The 22,738-nt window shown below is 37.1% G+C and overlaps 1 protein-coding gene across 2 annotated transcripts in view; it reads right to left on the reverse strand.

Moving 5' to 3' along the window:
- Positions 1 to 22,738, reverse strand: part of GABRG3 (gamma-aminobutyric acid type A receptor gamma3 subunit) — a 303,044-nt gene that overhangs the window by 122,533 nt on the left and 157,773 nt on the right. For both annotated transcript variants that reach the window (XM_021412286.1, XM_021412289.1), the window contains 2 exons: positions 12,835 to 13,055; positions 10,575 to 10,657 (listed from right to left, as the gene is read on the reverse strand). In XM_021412286.1, the coding sequence (XP_021267961.1) occupies positions 10,575 to 10,657; positions 12,835 to 13,055 (304 nt within the window). The remainder of the gene's footprint in view (positions 1 to 10,574; positions 10,658 to 12,834; positions 13,056 to 22,738) is intronic.

Raw genomic sequence — 22,738 nt, forward strand, 5'->3', positions numbered from 1 at the left:
CCAAAGAAGAGCGCAAACATATCTCATACACCCGACCTGTGACAAAAATCTGAATTTGTGTCTAATTTGAGCAGAGAGGAAATAACTGCTGGAGTCGGTGTCAGATGTTGCACATGGTTGTGTTGTGAATGCTGATAGACGATGGGTGGAAAAATGACCAGTGTGCACAGGACATTAAAATCAGTTCCTAGAATCTGTACAGAGTGGAGAGAGCTTTAAGAAATTTGAAGGGAATTCTATAACCTGCTTGACTTTTGAACATATTATTTGATTATATTAGTCTGTGGAAGAATCTCAGTCTTTGATCAACAAAAGTTTACCACTTGCAAATAATAGACCAGTGAATGCTGGCGGTGGTAACCATCATACAATTAAAATATACAGAAACAACCTTACCAGTTCTAATAGGACACACACGCCTGTCACCCAGAAAAACAAACCGATTATAGCAAGTTGCAACAATTTTCAATTTTTTTGCCCTCTTATTTGATTCCGTAAGAAAGCCAACACTGAAAATTGATTCTCTTTAAAATTTGACAGGGAAAGATGGTTTTCACAAATGTAGATTTGTAACTTTAAATATGAAAAAAACTGCTTTATAAGAAAGATTTAATATTTTAAAATAAATCTTGTTTTGCTTGTGAAAAAGATGTATCATAGAGGATCACAGGTTGGACACTTTGGGAATTCTCTTGTTCAATCTCCCGCTCAAGATAGAGCTGACACTGAATTCAGATCAGGTGTTCTTTTGCTATATGCCGTTAAGGAAGACACACTTTTGTGAGTGTAATGAATCACAGAGAACAGGATTATAAATAAACGTGCAACTGTCATTCGAACGACAGAAACACCTGAGTTTTCCTCCTGAAACTCCCATACAAGTAATGAATAGTCTCAGCTTAACTTTTTAAACCTACCACAGGCCAGGCTTCTAGCTGCCAATTCTGCTAAGCCTTGACATAATAAATACTGCTGCATTTTGCACATAAATCAATGGAAAACTACAGTATAAATCCCCTAAACAACTCTGAGGTTTGCCAGTTGCTGGGAACAGCCTTTTATCTTCCTTTCTGCAGTTTTGTAAAGGTTGGACAAGAAAAGCTTTAACGATTTCAAGTCTGGATGTTGGGGAAATGTGCTGAGGACAAAAATAAAGGAAAAACTATGTTATGAAATCGTTGAGTATCTCAGTTTCCTTTTAATCATAAGACATTTATCCAAGAGTTTGTGGCTGCCTTCTCTGGCTGCCAGGGGCAAGTAATGTCGTTTTACAGAAATGTTGATTTTTAGACAACTGCTGTGAACAAATACACCATTCAGACCACAAAGTTCTCTTCTCTTTAAAATCATTGCTATCAGACAAACTTCTCCACGCTCATGTGGTCCAGTAGCTTCATTTGAAGTTGATCAATACAGGAAGAAAATACCTGTAAGGTACAAATATGCACTTCTGGCTACTTTCTTTTCTTCTTACCTTGAAAAGGTCAAGCTTACTGAATTAAAAAGTGGACAGCACTGACTGTTTGCCCCAAATGGTTCCCATTCTTTTTTCCGAAATGAGATGGCATTTCTGTTTCATTTCAGACAAATGCATAAGAAGCACTGTAAGTGCAAAATAGTTACTATATTCCCTTTAGGTCTTATATTTTGACATAAATTACACATATATATTTTACATAAAACATTCTGCAGTGAAAAAAAAACAGAATTAGAGATGATTCAAAAACTGTAAAATAGCCAGTATGTGATCAGGTCACTTACAAGCAAGATTAAAAAAGTAAGTTGAGAATCTCTCCACAGTGCTTTTCAGAAAAGATCTGAAACTAAGCATCACTCATACAGTATTAGGGTGCCTCAGGATGTCACAGAGTGGATATTTCTTTCTGTTGAGGACCAAAAGTTCCTAAAATATTTCAAAAAGGTAAAATATACATTTCTCAAAAAGAAAAGTTTATATTTCACAAGAGTAACTCTTTCCGAAGGAAAAAAAAAAAACAGTCTTCTATGAAAATTCCTCCTAAGCTTGGACATTCAGTCTTCATCAGTTCAAATGGCAGTAATAATTCAGATTATAATATGGCAATCCGGGAAGAGTATAATATTCCCAGATATTTTTTTTAAAGTTTCATTATATGGAATGTGCTTTCTAATGTCACATCTGTTAACATAAAGGGAAGGAACATCTGAGAGTCTCAAGTCCACAAGCAAATATTTACTTTATATTACCTTAAGAAAAGCTAAAGCACTGTCAGTTTGTGTGCCAGAGGATTTGCAGTAGGATTTGTTCCTTATTTTGCTTCATTCTGTTTTATTCAAAGCAGAGTAGCTGAGTACCTGCCAGTAATGAAAAGATGGAAAGCTATCACATATCTGTTTTCTCATCCTCTCTCATTCACGCCTGTGAGAAAGATTAAGAGATTCTTTCTATAGGTTGCTGTTCTTATGTTGCTTGCTTTTTACTGAAGACTAAGCTGAAGCAGATGGTGAGATCAGGATGAACATTCTTTTCTGGGATGTTCATCCACAAATCAAGGACCACCTTCACACATACATGATTTTATTCTGTTCCAGTGGAGTCATACTTTCAATTAGGAATTTAGAAGGCTTTAATGTATCATGAGACACGGTGTAGAATGCCTTGAACTAAGGAACTTTGCTCATCTTTTCCTTGTATGAGAGGTGGGTAAGGCATGGAGCTGCTCTGATGTGGTTTTCTAGAAATCTGTATTTCTAACGATGTAAATAGAAAGATACTGATGAGGGCACCTAAATACTCTGAATTGCAATTCATTCCACTTTTTGATAATCAATTTTATTTTAACGAGGCTCTTGGTTTTTCACTGATGGTGGATTTCCAAAGGAAAAAATAAGAGATGTCCAATTAGGCTGCCAGAGTGAAAAGAACAGACATTAACTGGGATGTTCCCAAACTGATGCACTCTGAAGTGACTAAGAAGAGGTGCAGCTAACCTAGATCACCAGTGCTCATCAAAAGACAATGATTCAAGTGTGACAAAAACAACAGATGAAAGGAAACAGTCTGCTTAGAGTTACACAGCAGCTGGTGGAGCTGGGAGAATTTCTGAGCTCCTAGATGCAAATGCACACCCTAAACACCTCTTGACTCCCACTGACCATAACAAATTCACAAACTAGCCCTCTCCATAGTGGCTTGGTTTCCCTAGAAAGGACACTCACGTAGAAGACAATGGAATGGAGCCTCAGTGTTTTCTGCGCAAACTCTCTGATTTGTCCAGTTGCCCCAGAAAAGCAAGTACTTTTCATTCAATCTACATTCCTCCATATGAATTCTTTCTTATAACTAGTGCACAGGTTTTGTGAGAGAGTCAACTGTTCCTGAGCTATAACAGACTAGCGGTAAAAGTGCCAAATATTAGTATGAAAAAAATATATACAGTATGAAAAAAATTTATACTATTCATGACAAATTCAAAAATTAAATCATAACAATTTCCATTACACAGAAGTAATCCCTGCATTTAGATATCCAAAAGTACAGCATTTCATGAAAAATTAGAAGAATCGATCAAAAATCTAAATCACATGGGAGAATATAAAAATATTTTTAAATGAAGTTAACATTAAATCTGACGTCTCAATTGGTGTTGCTGCTTTCTCCCATCTAAATCTTATTGTTTCCCTATCTGAAGGGCTCTTTCTTGGTAAGAAACATAATCCCAGTATATTACCCAACTATGAAAAAAGACTGAACTTTTATTATCTGTTCTGTAGCATGTCCATTATATCAAGTTAATTACTTTCTAAGGAGACAGACGTGCCCTTCATAGCAAGGGATCCAGACAGACAGACTTCAGCAACATCCTTCTAATGGGAGCAGATACAAATGACATTTCCCATTTTGTCCTCTAGCACTAATAACAAAACCACTTTCAAAGCTGCACAACTGCATTAATTCCTTCTCTTTCTTAACTCTGTGAGCCCTGATGATAGATTTTTGTTTTTCTGTTAATTTTGAAGGAGCAGAGGCAATAAACAAGAAAAGGAAAGGCCTTTCTTACAATAGTTTCATGTTTCCAGGCTGCTTTGTTTTGCGAGGCTGTGTTAAAGGTAAACAGAACTGACAATAACTACTGCAGTGAGGACTTGATGTTTTCATCCTGTTTATTGAACCCACTATAGACTTTACTAACCCCATTATCATTAGTCTGTCAAACCTAGCAGAAGTAAAACCACTGACTGGATTCTAGATAAATGCATCTAATCTGAGAGTCAACTGTCCCTACTTTTTGTTAAACCACAGTGATGTAGGTGAAAGTTATCTGGCTGAGCCCATTCTGGTCTCTCTTTGCTCTCCTTTCTCACCTCCTCAATGATTTTGCCTGGTGTTTGTCCTTCTCCTGACACTTGTGCAGTACTTCGTGGCTCTCAAAGTGCCAAATGGCTTCCCCTGGAAACAATTCTGTAATAGTTCTTTATTTCCCATAAGATACCGGTGAACTCAAGCGCACAGTTCTCACTGTTTGATCCATTTCTGACTATTGCCTGTATGAGCAACTCCATGCTAGCCATTCGGTCTGCATCCTCACGTTGAAATAAAAACCCCCACAAAGGGGCCATTTTATCTTGCTTACAGAAAATTCTTTATTTACAGAAGGCATTGCTATGACTCTGTAACTGAGACAGAGCAGACCTCTGTTCCAGAACGCTCCCACATTGTTCTCATCATCCTGTGATGCAATGGTTTCTTACAAATTGCCAAAAACAGTCATTCTTTCTTATGTAAAAAATATGATGCAAGGGAGTGTGACTGTTTTCCAGTGCTCTGTATATATTACAGAGATGATCTCTCTAAGTCTGAAGTTACAAATGTAGGGTTGCTAAGAGCTTGCAAGTGGTGGATCAGCCTCTCCACACAGATCAGATGCATTTGCAGATCAGATACCACACTCCTAAACAAGCAAATAATAATATAAATATGTAGAATGTAATAGGTGTTGTATTACATTTCCAGATGAAAGATATTTTCTCTCTTCTTGTGAAACTTTTTCTGCATTTGTATCACACTATTTATAACACTTCTTTTGTGCGTTTGTATCACACTATCAAATTTTTGCTGAAACAGAAAGGAAGAAAGATCACACTGGCACATAAAAAGATGCTTAAAAGGACTTTGGCTTCGAGTAAATAATGAATATAATAACAACAGTGACAAAAATCATTAATAATGACTCTCATATGACAGAGACTCCAGTGCCTCAGCTGATGCATTCAGCTGTCAGACATGCAAACAGCCACCTGCCTTGCTTCAGATTTTTTATCTTATTTTCTCGTGACACTGTAAATATAACATAGTCAGCTATCTCTATTTTTGCAAAAAATTGCTCGCTGGCAGTTTTTTTCTTTTATAAACTTGCTTCAGTACTGGTTTAAAATAAAAACAAACAAAAAACAACACACAAAAAAACCTAACAATGAAAACAAGAAAAAAAAATCCACAATTTCTTATTCATAAAAAATGTAGAGAAAGAAGACGGGATGCTTTGTGAATCTACACTGCAAATGGGATTTTTGGGACTTGCAGTTTCCTTTTTTAAAGTTAAGTCAGAGCTGGGCATCCCAGAAGAGCAAGGGACAATATATGAATTACCATTTACCACCAACTCTCCCTGATGTACGAGGGACATCCCTCAAGTTCAGGGAAGTTGCACTGCCTTTTCTGTTAAACAGAAATTGTGTGTGTGTTGGTAACTAAATACAGAGCTAATATCAGATTGTTTTACGTCCACTACACTTGTGCTACAATGTATTGTGTACATTTGGAGTCAGCACAGAAGCATAAAGATGTAAATGTTTAGAAAGGTGTCTCTGATATACCTCATATAGTGAGACAGAAGACTAAAAGAAAGATTAGGGTTACATTGATACATAGGATACACACTAATTTGACATGAATCTACCATAAATTATATTTATAAAGTGTAACTTTACAGGGAGTGTACTTATAACAAGAATAATTTGGCCAATTTCATTGATGTATAGTACATCCAATTGGAGTAATTAGATGCAAATTAGCAGAACCTCCAATTCAAAATTTTATGAGTCTTGGCTTGACTAGGAGAAGGAGGCTCATAAAAAGCAAGAAGATTCTTAATGCAGTGTCTGTTATGCATTAAGAAATGTCTTGAGTTGTCCTAGAAGAGAAAAAACTGCAACAGCTAAAATATGCTTGTCACAAAACCTGAATCAAGAATTCCATTGATGCCCCATGATCTGGTTCAGCCCATTATAGAGAGCACAGATGGGAAGTTCGCATTTGGATTAAAGGTCTTTCTGCACATTGCAAGTCCTTCCCAGCATCTTTAATGCTACTACCCTTGAGATGTGAACATTAAGCTGTGTTCCTTCTGGCCTGTTCTTCATCAGGAGGAAAATACTGCCTTCAGACCTTATTAATGATTCTACTGATGACACATGAGATGAAACAAAGCACAGCTTATACCACAAAACCAGCATTTGATTTTCTAGGCTAGGAGGAATAATAAAAAAACATATTAAAAGTGGTGATGACAGCCAGTTCTTCTGGCAGACTAATAACATAAGGCTCAAAGTACTTACTGATCATCTAAATTACATATCCATAAGAGGTTTTATGTTCAAAGGGGTAACACTTGATTGAACCATGTTTATATTTAGAAAATAGGGATCATTTTTTTCAAGAACTGCGTTAGATTTTTTTAAAATGCTTTTCATATTTCCCTACTTTTTTCTGCAATATTTTACATGCTTTTGTATATCACTTAAATAAATTCTTGAACTTTCAGAAGACTAAAGGTACGTGCTTTAAGGACTGACTGAGCAAGCAAACCATCTGTAGCTGGCAAACTTACTTCCTCTTATTTTCAACCGAACTGAAAACATTTGGATTGTTCGTGAATATTTGCATGCATGTTCTAGTGTTTGCAGTAGGAATGGCATTCCAGGGATGCCCACCTTTTCCTGCCTTGTACCAAAATAGAAGCCACCAACACAGTCATCTCTTTACGCTCAGTAGCTACCAATGCTTCTAATGATTTGCCCACTCAGTTTTGAATCTTCATAAAATTTTAGTATCTATGCTACCCTATGGCAGGAGTTCCACAATGAATTACACTTCTCATTTCCATCCTGCATTTTGCTTCTTGTGTCTTATTTGTTTATTCTTGTGCTGGAATTTTCCTCCAGACAGAGTACCTCTTCTCCCTTACCGATGTTTATGTGAATCCTAACTACCTTAATAAAATACCTTTTCTGGCAGAATACTGAAATTAGACTATTTACACAACACCCAAATCAGTGCTGAATATAGATAACCAAGACAGTTTAACAAGGTACTTGAGTATCCAAAGTAGCACAGCAGTCTCCCTCATCTCAGAAAGATAAATTAACCCAAATGGAGAACCATTCTGATAGAACATTTTTAAGCGTTAGTAGCTGGAGCACCTAGAGCCAAAGCTATCATGTTTGCTACACTGGTATCAAGTCATATCATTGATTTTTTCTTCCCATGCACAAGGACACACACATTAATACCAAGCATTGGTATTTATGCCAGTGTCACAGCATCTCTGTACTAAGAAAACCTGCCTGCTACGTGGCTGTTCCGATCAGTCTGGCACACAGACGGTGAAAGAGCTATCATGCTGCACAGTAGCTCTGCATAACACTGCTGCATGCATCTACATAAGGACTGTGATAACACATGCTCACCTAACATATGTCCGAATGGGCCAGATGATTAATCTCATTGTCTGACCTGAAACATGTACAAAACTGTAATGAGAGAAAGTCTTCAGACTATTTCTTTTCAGACTTTCTAATTCCTGTAAGCAAAGAGATCAGAGTGCTCTAGGAACGGCTCTTGAACAAGACGGAGATGCTCTCCGCATTAGTCTCTGTCCCAAAATTGTCTTTATAAGGTGGTGTTCCTCAGCTGTAGCCAAAAATACACATTCAAAAATCACTTCAGAGTAGGATAACAAGTATGTTCCAAACCACCCTCTTTCACAAGATGTTCAACGGGAAGGGGGTAGATAGGTTTTAGTAAGCCCTATCAGCACACTGAGATGGTCTCTTGTTTATAAACAGCTGTTTTCTTCTTATTCATCCTGGTAAATGGAGCAGGTAGAGCTCGGTATTCCCATCTAAGGAATATCAGCTGTCCCCAGAGCAGTGAGAGGGTTAAGGAGTGAATTATTTGGAACTAGAAGAAAATTCTCTAGAAACAATCCAGGTTTACTTTTTCACATTTCTGAACTATCAAGGGAAATTTATATAAAAGGTAAAAAAAAATAACCAGATGTTAACCTTCTTTTCATTGGTGTAGAGACGCAGGGAGTATTTTCCAAAACTTTTTTTGTGCTTACCTACAGTGGAAGCTGCAAAGATTTGCCTGTGCGAAGGAGAAAGAACAAAAAGGACGCAGGGGAAAGGAGTGCTATGCTGTGCATTTGACTACCGTTTCTATCTTATCCAAGGACATACGTCTTGGAATCCATAATAAACTTCTCCCCCTCAGAAGCTTGTCAGAGCAGGCAGTAATAAATCATTCAGGTGCTCACTCAGTCATTCACTGCACTCAGTCATTCCCACTGCATACCACGTATCTTGAGACTGCTATGAATGTAGATAACACTGAAAATACAACAGATTTAGGGGAAAAAAAAACAGTTAGACTGGAGATGTCCTACAACAATAGTAGTGCTAAACTTGTTCAAGGAAAGGAACGAAACTTCATATGAACTTACAAAAAATAAACTGTTGTTATTAACACAATCAAAAGGTTGAGAAAACTATAAAATATTATTTTTACATACCTCCATGTGTTACTCCATCTGACAAGAAACTATAAGGAATGCACAGAGAACAAACTGGGACACATTTGGATTCTGCTTGATCCTATGTAGTCTCCATCTCCTAGATGCTAACACATGTATGTTTTCAGGGATAGAAGGGCTCTGAGCTACCAGATCTATACGAGGAACCTTTTCAAATTGGGATGTGATTTGAAACTGCCATGGAGCTGAGCTTTCTGAAGTTGGCACTGATATTCCATCTCTTTAAATAAAAAGCACAGAGCATAGCTTACTAGCATTCAGTACTGTCTAGCTACTAATGGAGGTCTGAAGTGGCTTCCTTCCCTATTAGTGTCCACCTTCTTTGGATATTGCTAACACAGGACCTATCAAATTTATGTGATAGATTTAATTAGTATCTCTGGACTGGGACCCCTCTGCCAGTACTGCAACAAATCAGCAGTAGTTTGCCACATGGCAAGAGCAGCTTTATTCAGGAACTAAGCATAGCTGAGGTATGCATAGTTCAGTGACAAGTGTTCATTAGCAGGAAGGCTCATTCAGGAGGTCTTTGCCTCCTGCCCAGTTCAGTATGCATCTATTCCACTCATCCAAACTAAGCACACAACTGCGTATTTTTGTCCAGGTTCACTTATCTGTGTAGATCATAAAAAACCAGCAAAACAGCGATAATGGGTTTGGGGAAGGATGATGTTTACATTGGCAGATTTTCTGTAAACACTTTCCTGGGGAAAAACAAGAACACATCCTGGGTCAGCTGAAATCCAGATCCAGCTGCTAATTGAGGGTCAACGTTTGAGTATTATTCATTAAAGGAAATTGATACACTTCTATCAGGGCAGCATATCTATCATAAAGACATTAGGCAGTGCTATTCTTCTATTGCTGTTTAAGAGATGGCAGAGAAAATACTTTTTTTTTCTAAACAGAAAGACAATACATTTCCATTCATTTCTGGAGAACACAGATCCTGAAACCTCGAGTCTATCAAAGGAAAAAAAACTTTAGTGAAGACCCTTCAAAAATGTTTGTAAAACATTTGTATTGTGTAACTTTGGATTACAAAACTCTGCAGGTGTATCTTGGAGCTCTTGAGCTTTTTCAAATGAATCAGCAGGGAAAGAACTTTCACAGAAATATTAGATATCAGGATAAACTCAATTGACTTTCGTTTTCCATTCATTTCAATGATGTATATGTTTTGTTCATTATTTGGGTTTAAAATATACCAACACTGGGACTAAAGGACATGCTAAGCAACAAAAGAGAAATGAGATTCACAGTATCTTCAGCTCTTAATTGAGATTATGAAATAGAGGCATTATCATGCTAGTTACTATAAACTCAGACATTCAGAAATAACTGAGCTGGTCCCCAGGCTGTGCACTTCCACAAGAAAACTGCAATTTGTCTTCTCATTTACATGTCACATGATTTTATAGCTTAACATAGCAATGACTGGCATGAATATCTGCTCCTGTTGAAAGGGTGACTGTAGGATCGACTGATTAAGGCTGGTTCTGGCAAAGAGTAACAGAGTAAATCCATAGAAAACTTCATCACATAAATCCCTCTACCAGGCATGCTAGACAGGAAAAAAAAAAATCCTGAGCGTTTAAGCTAACCTAAGCTTCCTGTACCTGTTGCAGAATGGTAGAAAAAGCTGTCAGAAATCAAAAATAATCTCATTCCTCTACACGCTGCTCACAAACAACGATGAAGTGTTAAGACAGTACTTACAGCTCGAGAATATCAGTGGACATGAGTGTTCATCCATTGGGAAATTATGTAGCTGCAGCTGGCACTCAGCATTGATGGTAAGCCTGCAGAGAAACCAAGTGTGTGTCACTGCACCTCAGCAGAATGAACAAAGGAGGAGGCTGAGCAGCCTTAGGTGGTCATCCAAGAGCTTCAATATCTGTAAGTAAGGCCTGAAAAGCTAAAATGCAGATTACCCATTGGCTCCTTAGGTGAAATTCAAAACAATAATATCAAAAAACATAATTTCAAAAATGTGATTAAGAGTTTTCCGATGTAAAGAAATCTGTGCATATGATTTTCCTGAGACAATCTTTAAATAAAACGGGATGGAATCAACTGGCAACAAAACGGCTGATGTGTTTGTATGCAAGACCACAATATCAAAATTTAATAAAGAATCTTATACGGAATGGTCTCTTCATTTACTTACAGTATGAAGTTAAAATCTGTTCAGTCATTTTGGGATACTTCTGAAAAACACACAAGATCTCTGTACAATTTTCTGTTTTTCTGATGTTGCAAATAGATCAGTAGAAATGTCTACAGCCCCATTTGAAACTTTTTTTAATGTGATAGTGTAGCACAAAGGACACTGTGAGTGGACTTGATTTAAAAATAACTATTAGATGTTCATCAATCTTAAACACTGCAATGTGAATCTATTTACCCATATATATTGCTTTAAGGGCTAGTTTACTGTCCAGTGTTTTTCAGGAAACAGACATTACATGCATGCCAGAAGTTACACAAATGTGAGGCACGGGACTTTTCAGTTCTTGGTGCTTTGTTTCCGTTTTCTATTTTTATTTAATATTTGAAATCTAACAAACTGGATTGGGAAAAATTGCTTATCAAATTTAGGGTGGCCCAGAGAAAACTTCTGTGTTGGAAAAGGTCACTTAAGTGGAACTTCTCTTTTGAACTGATGCTAAAAGAAAATTCAGAGTGTTACAGAAAGATTAACACCTGAAAGTAAGCAGGCAAGAGGTGGAAAAGGCAAGGAGTACGTCTGAACCTTATACACAGAATGGCATCTTCTCCTGAATACAGAATATTTATCAAAACACCACAGAACCTAGACGTGCAGTAGTTACTGCTCCCATGCCACACTGATTCTGTGTGGTCATCAAAGTCAGACAAATTACTTGTTTCTTAACTACAAATTGAGCAGTGATCTTTCTAATTTCTCCTATAAGAAAAGGAGTTTGATATGACTGTAGAAAAGCCCTCACAGCAGCTTTCACACATTGAAAAATGCCCATTCTGACAATCTGTTTGGTCAAATATTATTTATTTTTTAGCTGACTTAGGGAAATTTTGCAGCTCATATGACAAATAGTCTTTTACATAAGCATGTACGTCTACCAGCCGTTAAGGAGACACACAACTTGCTCTGAAGAACTGAAATAAGACTACAGACAAAAAATAAAAAGAAAAAAAAAGGAGGTGATTAGAGCTGTCAACAGAAATAAGCAAGAGCTCTGTCACCATGGAGCAAGCCTATGAAGGGAAAGGCACTAAAAATGCCAGTAGCATTTCCAACTGTTTAATTTATTTACTACTGTTTCTGAAGGACTTGCTATTGGAGCCCAACTGCATTCACAAATACAACCGGAATATGCTGGAACAGTCAGTGCGGAAAATGTAGCGTGAAAGCCATGTTTCTGAGAAACTGCCCTGTGGAGTTTGGCTTATGGTAGAACTTCTGAGTAATTCATCTCTTCAATAAATAAACATATTTTGATTTCCACGGGCTCTTTTTATGCAAATATATACATTATTTCTAATACCGTGTATTTGATGGTAGTGTGAAGATAAGAAAAATTCTAAAAGTTTTTCCTCCAGTAATTCACCCTTTGATTAGATATGACAGATTATTTTTCAGGGTGACTTATTTGAAGAATCAAGTATTGACATTAGCATGAATCTAGAAGTATTTATCTGGTTCTGCATCTAACTCTGATCAGAAAGGTTTCTGGCAGGTTTTATGGAACAGCATGCCCCCAGTTTTATTAAAACTCCTAAAAAAACCTGAGTTCCACAATTTAGATAGACTTGATTCTGAGACTCAGTTTCTTTTCTCAGAAGGATGAGACTTTGCTTAAACTCTGCAGTGCTTACACTGGAATAGTTCACTGTTTGTCAAGCAGTGTCAGGTAAACATTAGGAATAAAGTAGCAGAGGAGAACAAGGAAATTACTCCAGATCCGAAAGTGCAAGAAGCCCACTGAATGCTCACCTGAGGGTGTACAGGATCTTGCCATCATTCCATATCCGGAGAAGCTGGTTTGGGGTGGTGATCCAGTGTGCTTCCGCTGTCTTGGAATTCCGAAATATTGTGTCTGGGATCCAGATCAAACCAACCATGTTGCTGTTCAGAGTCAGTATTTTCATGGTGCTGTTGAAGCGAAGACGGCTGTCTGTCCACGTCTGAGCAAAAAATATATCAATTTGATATTCCTGCAATGAAAGCATGAGATGCAAATTGAAATCAGTTCCATACATCTCACTACATTTGGTCTTTGATAAGGTCTATTTGGATGTTGTACAGGATACATTCAGGCCAGTGGAGCTGTGTTGTTTTTTTTTTATTGCCTGAAACAATTGATTTATTCTTATTACTTACTTATTTTTTCTCTAGTTACTTCTGAAGACAGGCTAAACATCTCCCTTACTTTCAACCTGTGCCGTAATAATTTTGGCACTAGCACATTCTTTTCCACTGTCTCTGAACAAACACAGCTACAAGATAAAATTTGTAGAGATATCTCTGTCATAGGTCAGAATGATGAAAGGAGTGAAAAATGAACAACACAAGTAAGCTGGGGAATGGCAAGTTCCCCTGACTTTAGCAACACATTTTTTTTGTTGTTTGTTTTGTAGGCAAATTCAATAAATTAATAATTCTCTTTGTTCCCAACTATTCAGCCACATTTTTACAGCAGAATTGAAAATTATTTTTCAGTAAAGGCACCTCACATACTTCAAGTGCTAAGAGCTGTGCAGTTACTAACTTTCTGCCCTGAGTATATTAATGGCATCATTTACACTAATCTCATCTTTCTTTCACTCCATGTTTCCTGTTTTGTTAATAAAAGTAAGCGCACTACGTCTAACAACGCAGAAATTAAAATACACACACACGTACAGACAAAGCTATATAGGTGAACACAGAAACACACTGATATACGCATTTAATACCCCATAGAATAAGCTGTGTTAAAAACAGCATTTGGGCCATGATCTCTGGTCATTTGAAGCCAGGAAAGCTCATGTTTGCATTTGCCTGACTTATGTTTCCTGCCTTGCTTCCAGATTGCTCTACCGGTGAATCTTGTGGAAACATCTGGTCATGTTATAAAAGACCCTCTCAGTGTTGAAGGGGGGCTGCATCCACAGCAGGGATGACATTTGCTCACAGAACACAAAGTGTGTGCTCAGCCATGTAGACAAATGCAGGGCTGAGTAGATTGGGGAAGCAAACTCCTTAGGTCACCTGGTATGTGCACTCTTGGTAGATCTAAACAAAGGGGAATTTAGGCTCTCTAGTACATCTTTGCTTTTGATCACTCTGAACTTGTTTTTATTGCTTTTTCACTTCTCTCTTCCCAGGTTTCTTATTTAATAGCGAATGTGTAAAAATAAATGCTACTACTCCAACAGTATTCTACATTCTTTTATTTATAGAGAGAAGAACTTGTAGTCTGAACTGAGGACAGCATTTTTGCTAAAAGCATCTGGTTCCCTGGCTCTATTAAATTTTTGGCAGGCCATCCTTCCAGAGCTGATGCTGTAACAACAGGAGTCCTAATTCGCTGACATTGTAATCCTGGTCCTAAACATGCTCGGGGCCTCTCATCTCTAAATGGCAAATGATCAATAGATGAAGAAGTGGTGTTAGCCTGTATCCATGGATCACCTTAGGAATTAAAGCCCAGGCATCAAAGGAATTAAGGACCCATTTTCTTCATAGCCTATCTCACTGCTGTTTTTCATTGTATTAGCTTTATTTTCTCGGGGAAGCTGACAGATTTAAACCTGAAGAGACTCTTCTTTCATCTCAATGAGAACAAAGTTACATATCTTCACACTCTTAAAGGATGCAATATACTACGCACAGCACATCTTTATTGATACCCAGAGTGCTGATCTTGTTTTATTACACTGAACTCCCTATCATTTTATCCATGAAAGACCAGTGACTAGAGTTATTTTGACACACTCAGCTTCTACAGAAAGGCATATGCCAGACATGTGTATGGATTTCTCCAAATGCTGAGTGAGTAGAACTGCTTTTTTTAGCTCACATGTGGGAATCAATATTTATAGAATCAAAGATCATTTGTATACAGCTGGCTAATGATGGTGCTGTCTTTTCACAGGACAAGCTTTTGCATAATATTCATATTTGAGGTTATTTTATATGAATGCTTTATTTTGACTGTCAAATGTTTACTAAATATAGAAGAAGCCATAATTCCCTTCTGGTAAATTGTGCATATTTAATGGTATTTAGAATTTTAGGATTTAGGGTATTCAGGATTTCACTCTCTCTGAAGGAAAGAAAGCCCCTGAGAAGTGTCCTGAGAAGGTACTGCAGCTAGATCTGATCTGAGCACATTGGACACCAGAAGCAGTGCAGGTACCACTCAGTGGATTCCATCCAAGTACACTACTTATTCTGAGAAATAGATCACATTAGCCTAGAAGCAGGGCTGTGCTAACACCACTGTTTGGCCTCCACTTTGGCTTTTCCTTCATTTATTATCCCAGTCAGAACACCTCAGCAATGATCATTCTTCAAAATGTCTCTGCAAGGAGCTAATGTAGCTCTGTTCAGCTTAATAAAAATGTTACAGTTCAAATTAAAAGATTCACAGATCTTCTGAGTTAGTCTGTTAAAAATATGCTTTTCTTTTTGTAAACGTAGGTCATGAAAAGCAAAGTGATGCTTTAAAAAGGAAAGTCAATGAAAGTTTGAAAGTAAAGCATTTACTTTTTCAAAACTTTACCCACATTTTTTTTAAGTATTTACAACATTGAGTCAGAATGAACAAAAATTTTGCCCCTATAAAACAATCTTTTTTCAGTAAAAGTAAGCACACATTTCCATCTAATATCTGAATTTAAATTTCATCCTTTATATTCTCTCCATTAATCCTTTCCAGGAGCAGATCATGGATCGGTACATCCTTTATACTAGTCTTTGCAATTGCTTCAGTTTTCACATGAGCTAGCAGAGGGGTATGATATTCATATATTCACTCTACAAAGAAGAGACAGATTAGTTTCTAGACTGGAACTCAGTTCTTCGCTTCTAATGGATCTAACTCTGTGCACACTCAGCAAAATTACCTTTATCTCCACTGAAAACAGATACTCAATTCTCAGTGAAGTCAAAAACTTCTATATGTTGCTTTGCACAAAGCTAGTACAGTGATATCCAACACATAGCATCCAACAGAAACTGACAGAACAAAGGTGTCTTCGTTCATCTCACTCACAAGTCAATAATAAAATTAGATAGGATAGGACAGAATGTACAGAATAATGCTTTTCCTTTGCTATCTAATACCTGCCATTTAGGTGAATGCCAGTGTTCAATGAAAGTTCATCATGAAAGTCAATCGTTGTGCTCAGAGTATCCAGGCAAGACATCAGGCTTCAGTGAAAAGATGCCTCAGATGAAACTACATCCTAAAGCTCTAATAATGTTCTTCATGTTCTGCGAAGACTCCAGAACTGTTACTAATGTCCTGATTCTTTCTTTACTGTTTAATTTTTTTTTTTTTTTTTTGGTAGCCATCATTGATTATTACAATATACACAAGAAGAAATTTAAAATAAAATAAAATTAAAAAAACAGCAACATTTTCAAATACAGGAAAGTGTTCAGCTGCCATGTTTTCTTGTCTTACAGGCACTTTGTCATGCTACCAGAACAGGGTCAAGATTTTTCCTGTTGTATTCACTCTGTATCTGGATATACAAACTGTAGCTATGCTCCATAGCAGCCACACTTCTGAAAAGACATCCTCCTTGAAAAGAAGTAAGGGGCAACTCTATAGCGAAAAAAAGATCTACACATTAACATGAAGGGAAAATCTAGGGAAATCTTATTTCTTATTTATTTCTGAAATAATAAAATTTCTCTGATGCAAAATTCAGTTATAAACTTGAAGGCATTGATAGAAAAATACATTATCAGCTTTAATAGATTTCATTATGTTTGGCTTTTCAAAAGTAAATTTGTAGAGCACGTTACATGAATAATTTACATTTCTTGCACTTATAAACTTCATCAAAATGGAATCTGTTTGCAGCAGGGTTTTGCAAACTGTCCAACCGTATGGAAAACACTTTCTTTTCTGTGCTGTGTTCACAATGGTAAATTAAATAAATTTAAGAGACTGAAAGAGGAAGAAGGTGAAACTACAATATAAGAATGTTTCTCCATAGAAAACTATTGATACACAGAAATATTCAGCCAAATCTCTACGTACACAACTTTAGACCTTTTAAGAATATTTAAATTTTCAAGAAATTTTTAAGAAATTTCAAATTTTCCTCTTATTAGGAAAATTCAGTACAATCTGAAAGCAATGTATGTTGGCATGAAAATCTCTATCACTTCCAACAAGATTATCTTTGAAAATGGGATTTTAACTTAGGTGTTTAACAACACTCACTTAACTTCCATAAGTAATTTCTAAAACCAAGAAAACACTATCTTTTCACCTTTACTGCATACAAGTAATCATCACATGGAGAACACTTCTGAACCTCTCCTCAGTCTGAAAATTTTGTTGAGAAAAACGACTCAATGAGATAATTAGAAAGAGAATCTGAGTTTTTTCCCAAATCATGTGATGATTTAATTAGAGTATATTTTTCTGGCTTTGTGGTGAACAGAGCAGTAAGCTAGAGACAATTTTTCTTTCTTTCTTTCTGTTGATTTGTCTACAAAGTGTGATATTACCCAAAAGCAACAGCAGTATTACCAGTTGCAAATAGTCACACAGTCGGGATTCAATCTACTTGGTTTTATCACATATTTCACATTTTCATATATTCTTAGCATGGTTTAATTAGTCTCTTAAAAATCAAGCCAGCAGTAAATTATTTGCCCTCCAACTGTGCAGGAATGATTAATGATTGGAAACACCTTGAAAGTGTTGTGGTTTGAGGTACCTGTAGTCGCTGAGAAAAATACCTTGTTTTCAACCAGGTCTTCAATTGTTTTCTCAGTCAAAAGAGGAGCTAACACATGTTGGCAATAAATGAAGCTTTTCTCCTACCACAATGTATCATTTTAGCTGTGGGTTAATTCTGGAAAATACTATTTAATTGGCTGTCACAGTAGGATGATCTATTTGGATGACTATGGATAATAGTATGGTATGCCTTTGTTGCTTCTGCTGCAGCCTTCTCATTTTCTGTATTTTCACAATTCCTAACAATAACAACAGTGTCAAGAGTCTTGTTCTTGGAAGACACTTGTAAGACAATTCTTGTAAGAATTTCCTGTGTGATGCTTTCCAGGTTCTTCCTACTGCCTGTCAGACAATACAACACCACCACAAGACTAAATTTGCCTATTATTTCAGTTGCTTCTGGCTTCATAGCTACTGCTGTTTTTTTGTGATCCATTCATACTGTTTTCTCCAATTTTTTTTGATGTTGCTTTGTTTGTTTTTTATTGTTGAGGCTATATTTTGCTTGTTGATGGATTACCTCTGATTAAAGCTATTACTGGGATTTACAAGGCTGGTCTGCAATCAGCTAAAAATAACTACATAATTAGAGTCCACTTTAGATTATGATCATTTTGTACCCTCCGTACCCCTCGTATAATATATGAAAACACTGCACACACCGTTCCGTTGGCTTGAAATTAGCCCAATTAACTGTATAAAACATAAAAACACCTTTAGTTACCAAAAAGGTTGACTTCAACAAAGTGGCTGATCCTATTTGTTAGCTTTAAACTGTTCTGTAAATTATTGAGCTCCGTTCTACATTTAATTCCAAACTATTTTGTATGAAGTATGTTTAAAAAAAACCCCAAGTGGTAGAACACTACGTTCAAGCAATAATACAGAAAATTACAGATAGGTTTATTCAGGGAAGCAGGGGAGAAATGAAGCTTCACAGTTCAAACAAACAGGGCAGTTTAAAAATACTCTTCAGAAACGGGAGACAGAACAAACTAAATTCAGTCTCCTGTGACAGTGAGTGCTTGTAACTTTTGTCAGTCATTTCCACTTCTTTAGATCAGCCTGGTTGGATCATTCACAGCTGTAGCTTCAGTGTATAATTCGAGGTCATTTTCTGCCTCAGTTCTCTGAACTCCTCACTGAGTCCTTGTCCTTTGCAGAAATTTGTTTCTTTTTCATTCAACAACAGGGCTCTGCTGTCCTCCCAGCAGACCGCACCAGCCTCAGAGCACAGCAAAACCTTTGAAAGGTGGGAGCTTCCCTCTCTCTACACTCAGACATAGCACACAACCAAACACTTTCAGAATTTTTTTTTCTAGATGCCCTTGTCATGATTGAATTAGAAGTACAAAAACAAGGCTTTGAGATACTTTTTATACCAGACATTCAAGTGACACCCATACTTCTATTTAGCCTGCAATTCGGTCCACTTGAAGAATGTTAGAAGAAGGCAATCTTTGTGTGGTTTGAAGTTCATTTTCAATTAAGCAATATTTTGTCCAGCCCATTTGATTGCTGAAAGAGAATTTTAAACAGAACTGCCAAATATTACCCTGCAAAGGTTTGAGTGATTGATTCAGCCTTTTATTTAGATGTGTGGCAAATGAATGAAAGAGGAAACACTCCCTGAAATAAAGAAAATGTATAAGGTAAAATAAATAGCATATTTTATTGGTAGAATGTATTAAAAACTCTTTTTTATCAAAAAGACCAACACAAGCCTCTGTGAGGACAACAACTTTCACACGTGTCCTTAAAGTTCACCTAGTTTTCTGCGCTGTTTGGGGTAGGTAAAGAAGAACCATTAGTTCCACCAACAACTTGTCCCAGAGTAGCTCTACCCGTGCAGAGATGTCGTGTTTTTGGAGGCTACTCTGGAGCTGAATTTGCACACAACCTGCAACAGTGGGTTTCAGGGCCTCAAGGACAGAACATCATGGTTCACCTTCCTATTCACCACCAGCCTACTGTTTCAGTTCTTTATTTTTGCTCCACTTCCAAGTCCTCCTCTTACCATTAACAGGCTCTGAGAGGTGGAAGAGCTCAGGAAATGATTCGCTACTTCTGAGCTTTTCTCTTAATCTAAATTTACCTTTACTAGCAGCTTTGAGGCTGCACCTTCAAAAGACACCCAAAGTAAATAAACAACAACAAAAAAAACCCAAAATGATTAGGTTTACAGTGGCAGTAAAATATGTACTTCTTAGAACTTTCTAAACTTTTTTTTTCTTAGAAATACTTTGAATAACTTGCTTCTTTGGGAGAGTTTGCTTTGACACTTTCATAAAGCTACGAGCATGACTGTTACATGGAGAATATACTATGAAAGGAGCAAAGTCAACATTCAGATTGTCACCAGGGATATAAGGGCTATTCAGGTTATCATTGGAAAAATATTTCAGAAAGCAGTTACAATTATCTCCATAGCCAAACACTTTGAGTTCAAAAAAGAAAAAAAAATCTCATCACAGCCTCAGCAGACATCTCAGAGCAAGGAGGAGGGAAGCTCACCTTTCTCACTCTAGCATTGCCCTCTGGTTTAGAAGATTACTTCATTGATTTCTTGCTATTCTACAGGATGAAAGACAGCTAACCTCACACTAAAAACAAAATACACAATTAAGAAAAATCATGTAGCATTTCCTCTCCCCAAGGAAACACTTAATTGTGTCACTGCACCTATTCTAGCTCATTGGAGCCTAGCTCCAATCCTCTGTATTCCAGGTAACTTCTGACACCGAGTAGAAGGAAGGCCTGGAGATGCTTGTCATGGTCCATTTCCATAAATTCCTCCATGCCTCCTCCTCGCTCAGTGATGGAGTATCTCTTCTGGTTCAACCAACCATGCAACAATCAGAAACAAAGCATGACATTAGAACAAATACTGCTTATTTTAAAAAAACAGTTGTAAGTCTGTTCTTTTCACATCAGTTTTAGTGGAAAAGTCAACGCTCTTGCTGAATGTTCTTGCTGATCATTTCATTCTGGGACTCTTCTGTTGATCTCTTTTTCTCACATAGCATTTCCATAACATCCTGGTTGCTATGAGCCCTCTACAGCTGCATTTACACAGAGGGTGTGAAGAGGGCTAGGGTTCATAACCTGTTGCAGGCAGGACCTGATAAGCCTGGTCTTTGATGACCTCAAACCATCTGTACTTAAACGTGGTTAATGTAGAATAAGAGCTATCCAAAATATGCAAGGAGGACACAGAAGAAATAAAGGTGGGGTGATAGATGGCAGCAAGCAGACTTTTGGTCACTGTATCTGTGGTCAGTGTAATCCAAATTGGTAGTCAGTCACTTCTAAGGAGATTGCTATTGGAAGACACAATATTACTGGAATTCACAGTGTAAGTACTGTGCCCGCTCTGACCAGTAATTTAAGCCTTTGCAAAGACAGAAGACAGAGAGAGAGAGAGAGAGAGAGAGAGAGATTCTAAAAGCTTAATTCTATGTGGAAGGAAACCAAGGTTTCTTTTGAACTAATGAGAATTTAGTAAGACAAATGCACGTGGACTAGCTTGACTTCTGTGGAAACAGTAAAGAAATAAAATAAATAATCACTGAATAAACAGAGAAAAAGAAGATAAGTCTGTGAGTAAATTTTAATGACTGCACTTAAAATAATAAAGCACACTATTAAGGTCTCTTGAGTATATTTGATATCCAAAAAATCATAAAGCAAATTATAAAGATACTCAATATTTTTCAAATATTACAACAACAGATGTATCAACATTACAAGCTTATAATTTAAGTGTTAAGTTTATTCAAAACAGAAGCTAAACATCCCTGTTCATGAAAATATATGTTCTCTCAGAGATTGCATACAACAATATCTTATGCTAGTAATCTCTGCTAAAGTGTTTGTTTTAATGATGGGGAGTGGGCCTTTTTACCAAGAAAGTAGAAGAGCATTTTGAAATATCTTTTATTGCCATTGGCAAGTAAGAAAAACAGAGGTTACCATAATGTTTTTATGTGTACTATTCCTCAGCATAAGACCTGCTGCAAAGGAACAGGAGATAGGGCAGTGATGTAAAGACACCCATCTCAGCCAGAAGGAGCAAGTACAGTGAGGATCTCTTGCAGAACCATGAGCGAGAGAATAAATGGTAAGGAGCACTTTGTGAAGAGAGAGGTGTCAAAATCAGCTGGACAAAGTCATGTTCCAACTGTCTCCCTCCAGAGTCGTTTTTAGGGTATCTCCTGAGTCTGTGTCATATCTGAAGATCACATATACCACTCTACTACAGTATACAAGTGTCCACCTTACAGCTCAGCTCTTCAGAAACAAATAGGGGAGATAAATGGCTTCAGGCTTCGTCTAGGCTTCAAACACAAGCACAGAGAAAGTATCTGAAGACCTACCCCCACCTTAGTGTCTTTGCCTCTTGGGTGTTTTTTTTTTTTTTTTTGGCTTGGTTTTGCGAGCTGTTCCAAGGTAAGCCTTGTGCTCTGCTCAGCAATGTCGTGGTTTCTTCCAAGTCCTCTTGTGTTAGGTGGTTTGATACTCAGAATAGCTCTGTCTTCCTTTAAGGTCCTAATTTCAAGCAAAATTTGATTAAATTCCAACTCCCCCTAGATTTCAGTCCATTCTTTTCTGATATGAGACTCACATTAAATCAGTTATTGACATTGGTAATTCTTCATTGTCCCTATTCTGGGGGAGAAAAGTGACACCAGATGAAATAGCAGATGGCTGATTGCCATTCACTGGGCCATTCAATGACAGCAATTTCAAGAGTCCAGACTGTTCCTATCAGTTTTATACGAGCACATTCCCCTTATACTCACCAACTCTATCAATCCCCACTTGGAGAAATTCAAAATAGGTTTACCAGAAATTTTCAACACCTGATATTATCAGAAAAAGATATGAAATAATCTAAATCCTAAAAAAATTGTAAGATCTGTCTTGCAA

The sequence above is a fragment of the Numida meleagris genome, chromosome 1, assembly GCF_002078875.1.
Source record: "Numida meleagris isolate 19003 breed g44 Domestic line chromosome 1, NumMel1.0, whole genome shotgun sequence".
NCBI classification, from domain to species: domain Eukaryota; kingdom Metazoa; phylum Chordata; class Aves; order Galliformes; family Numididae; genus Numida; species Numida meleagris.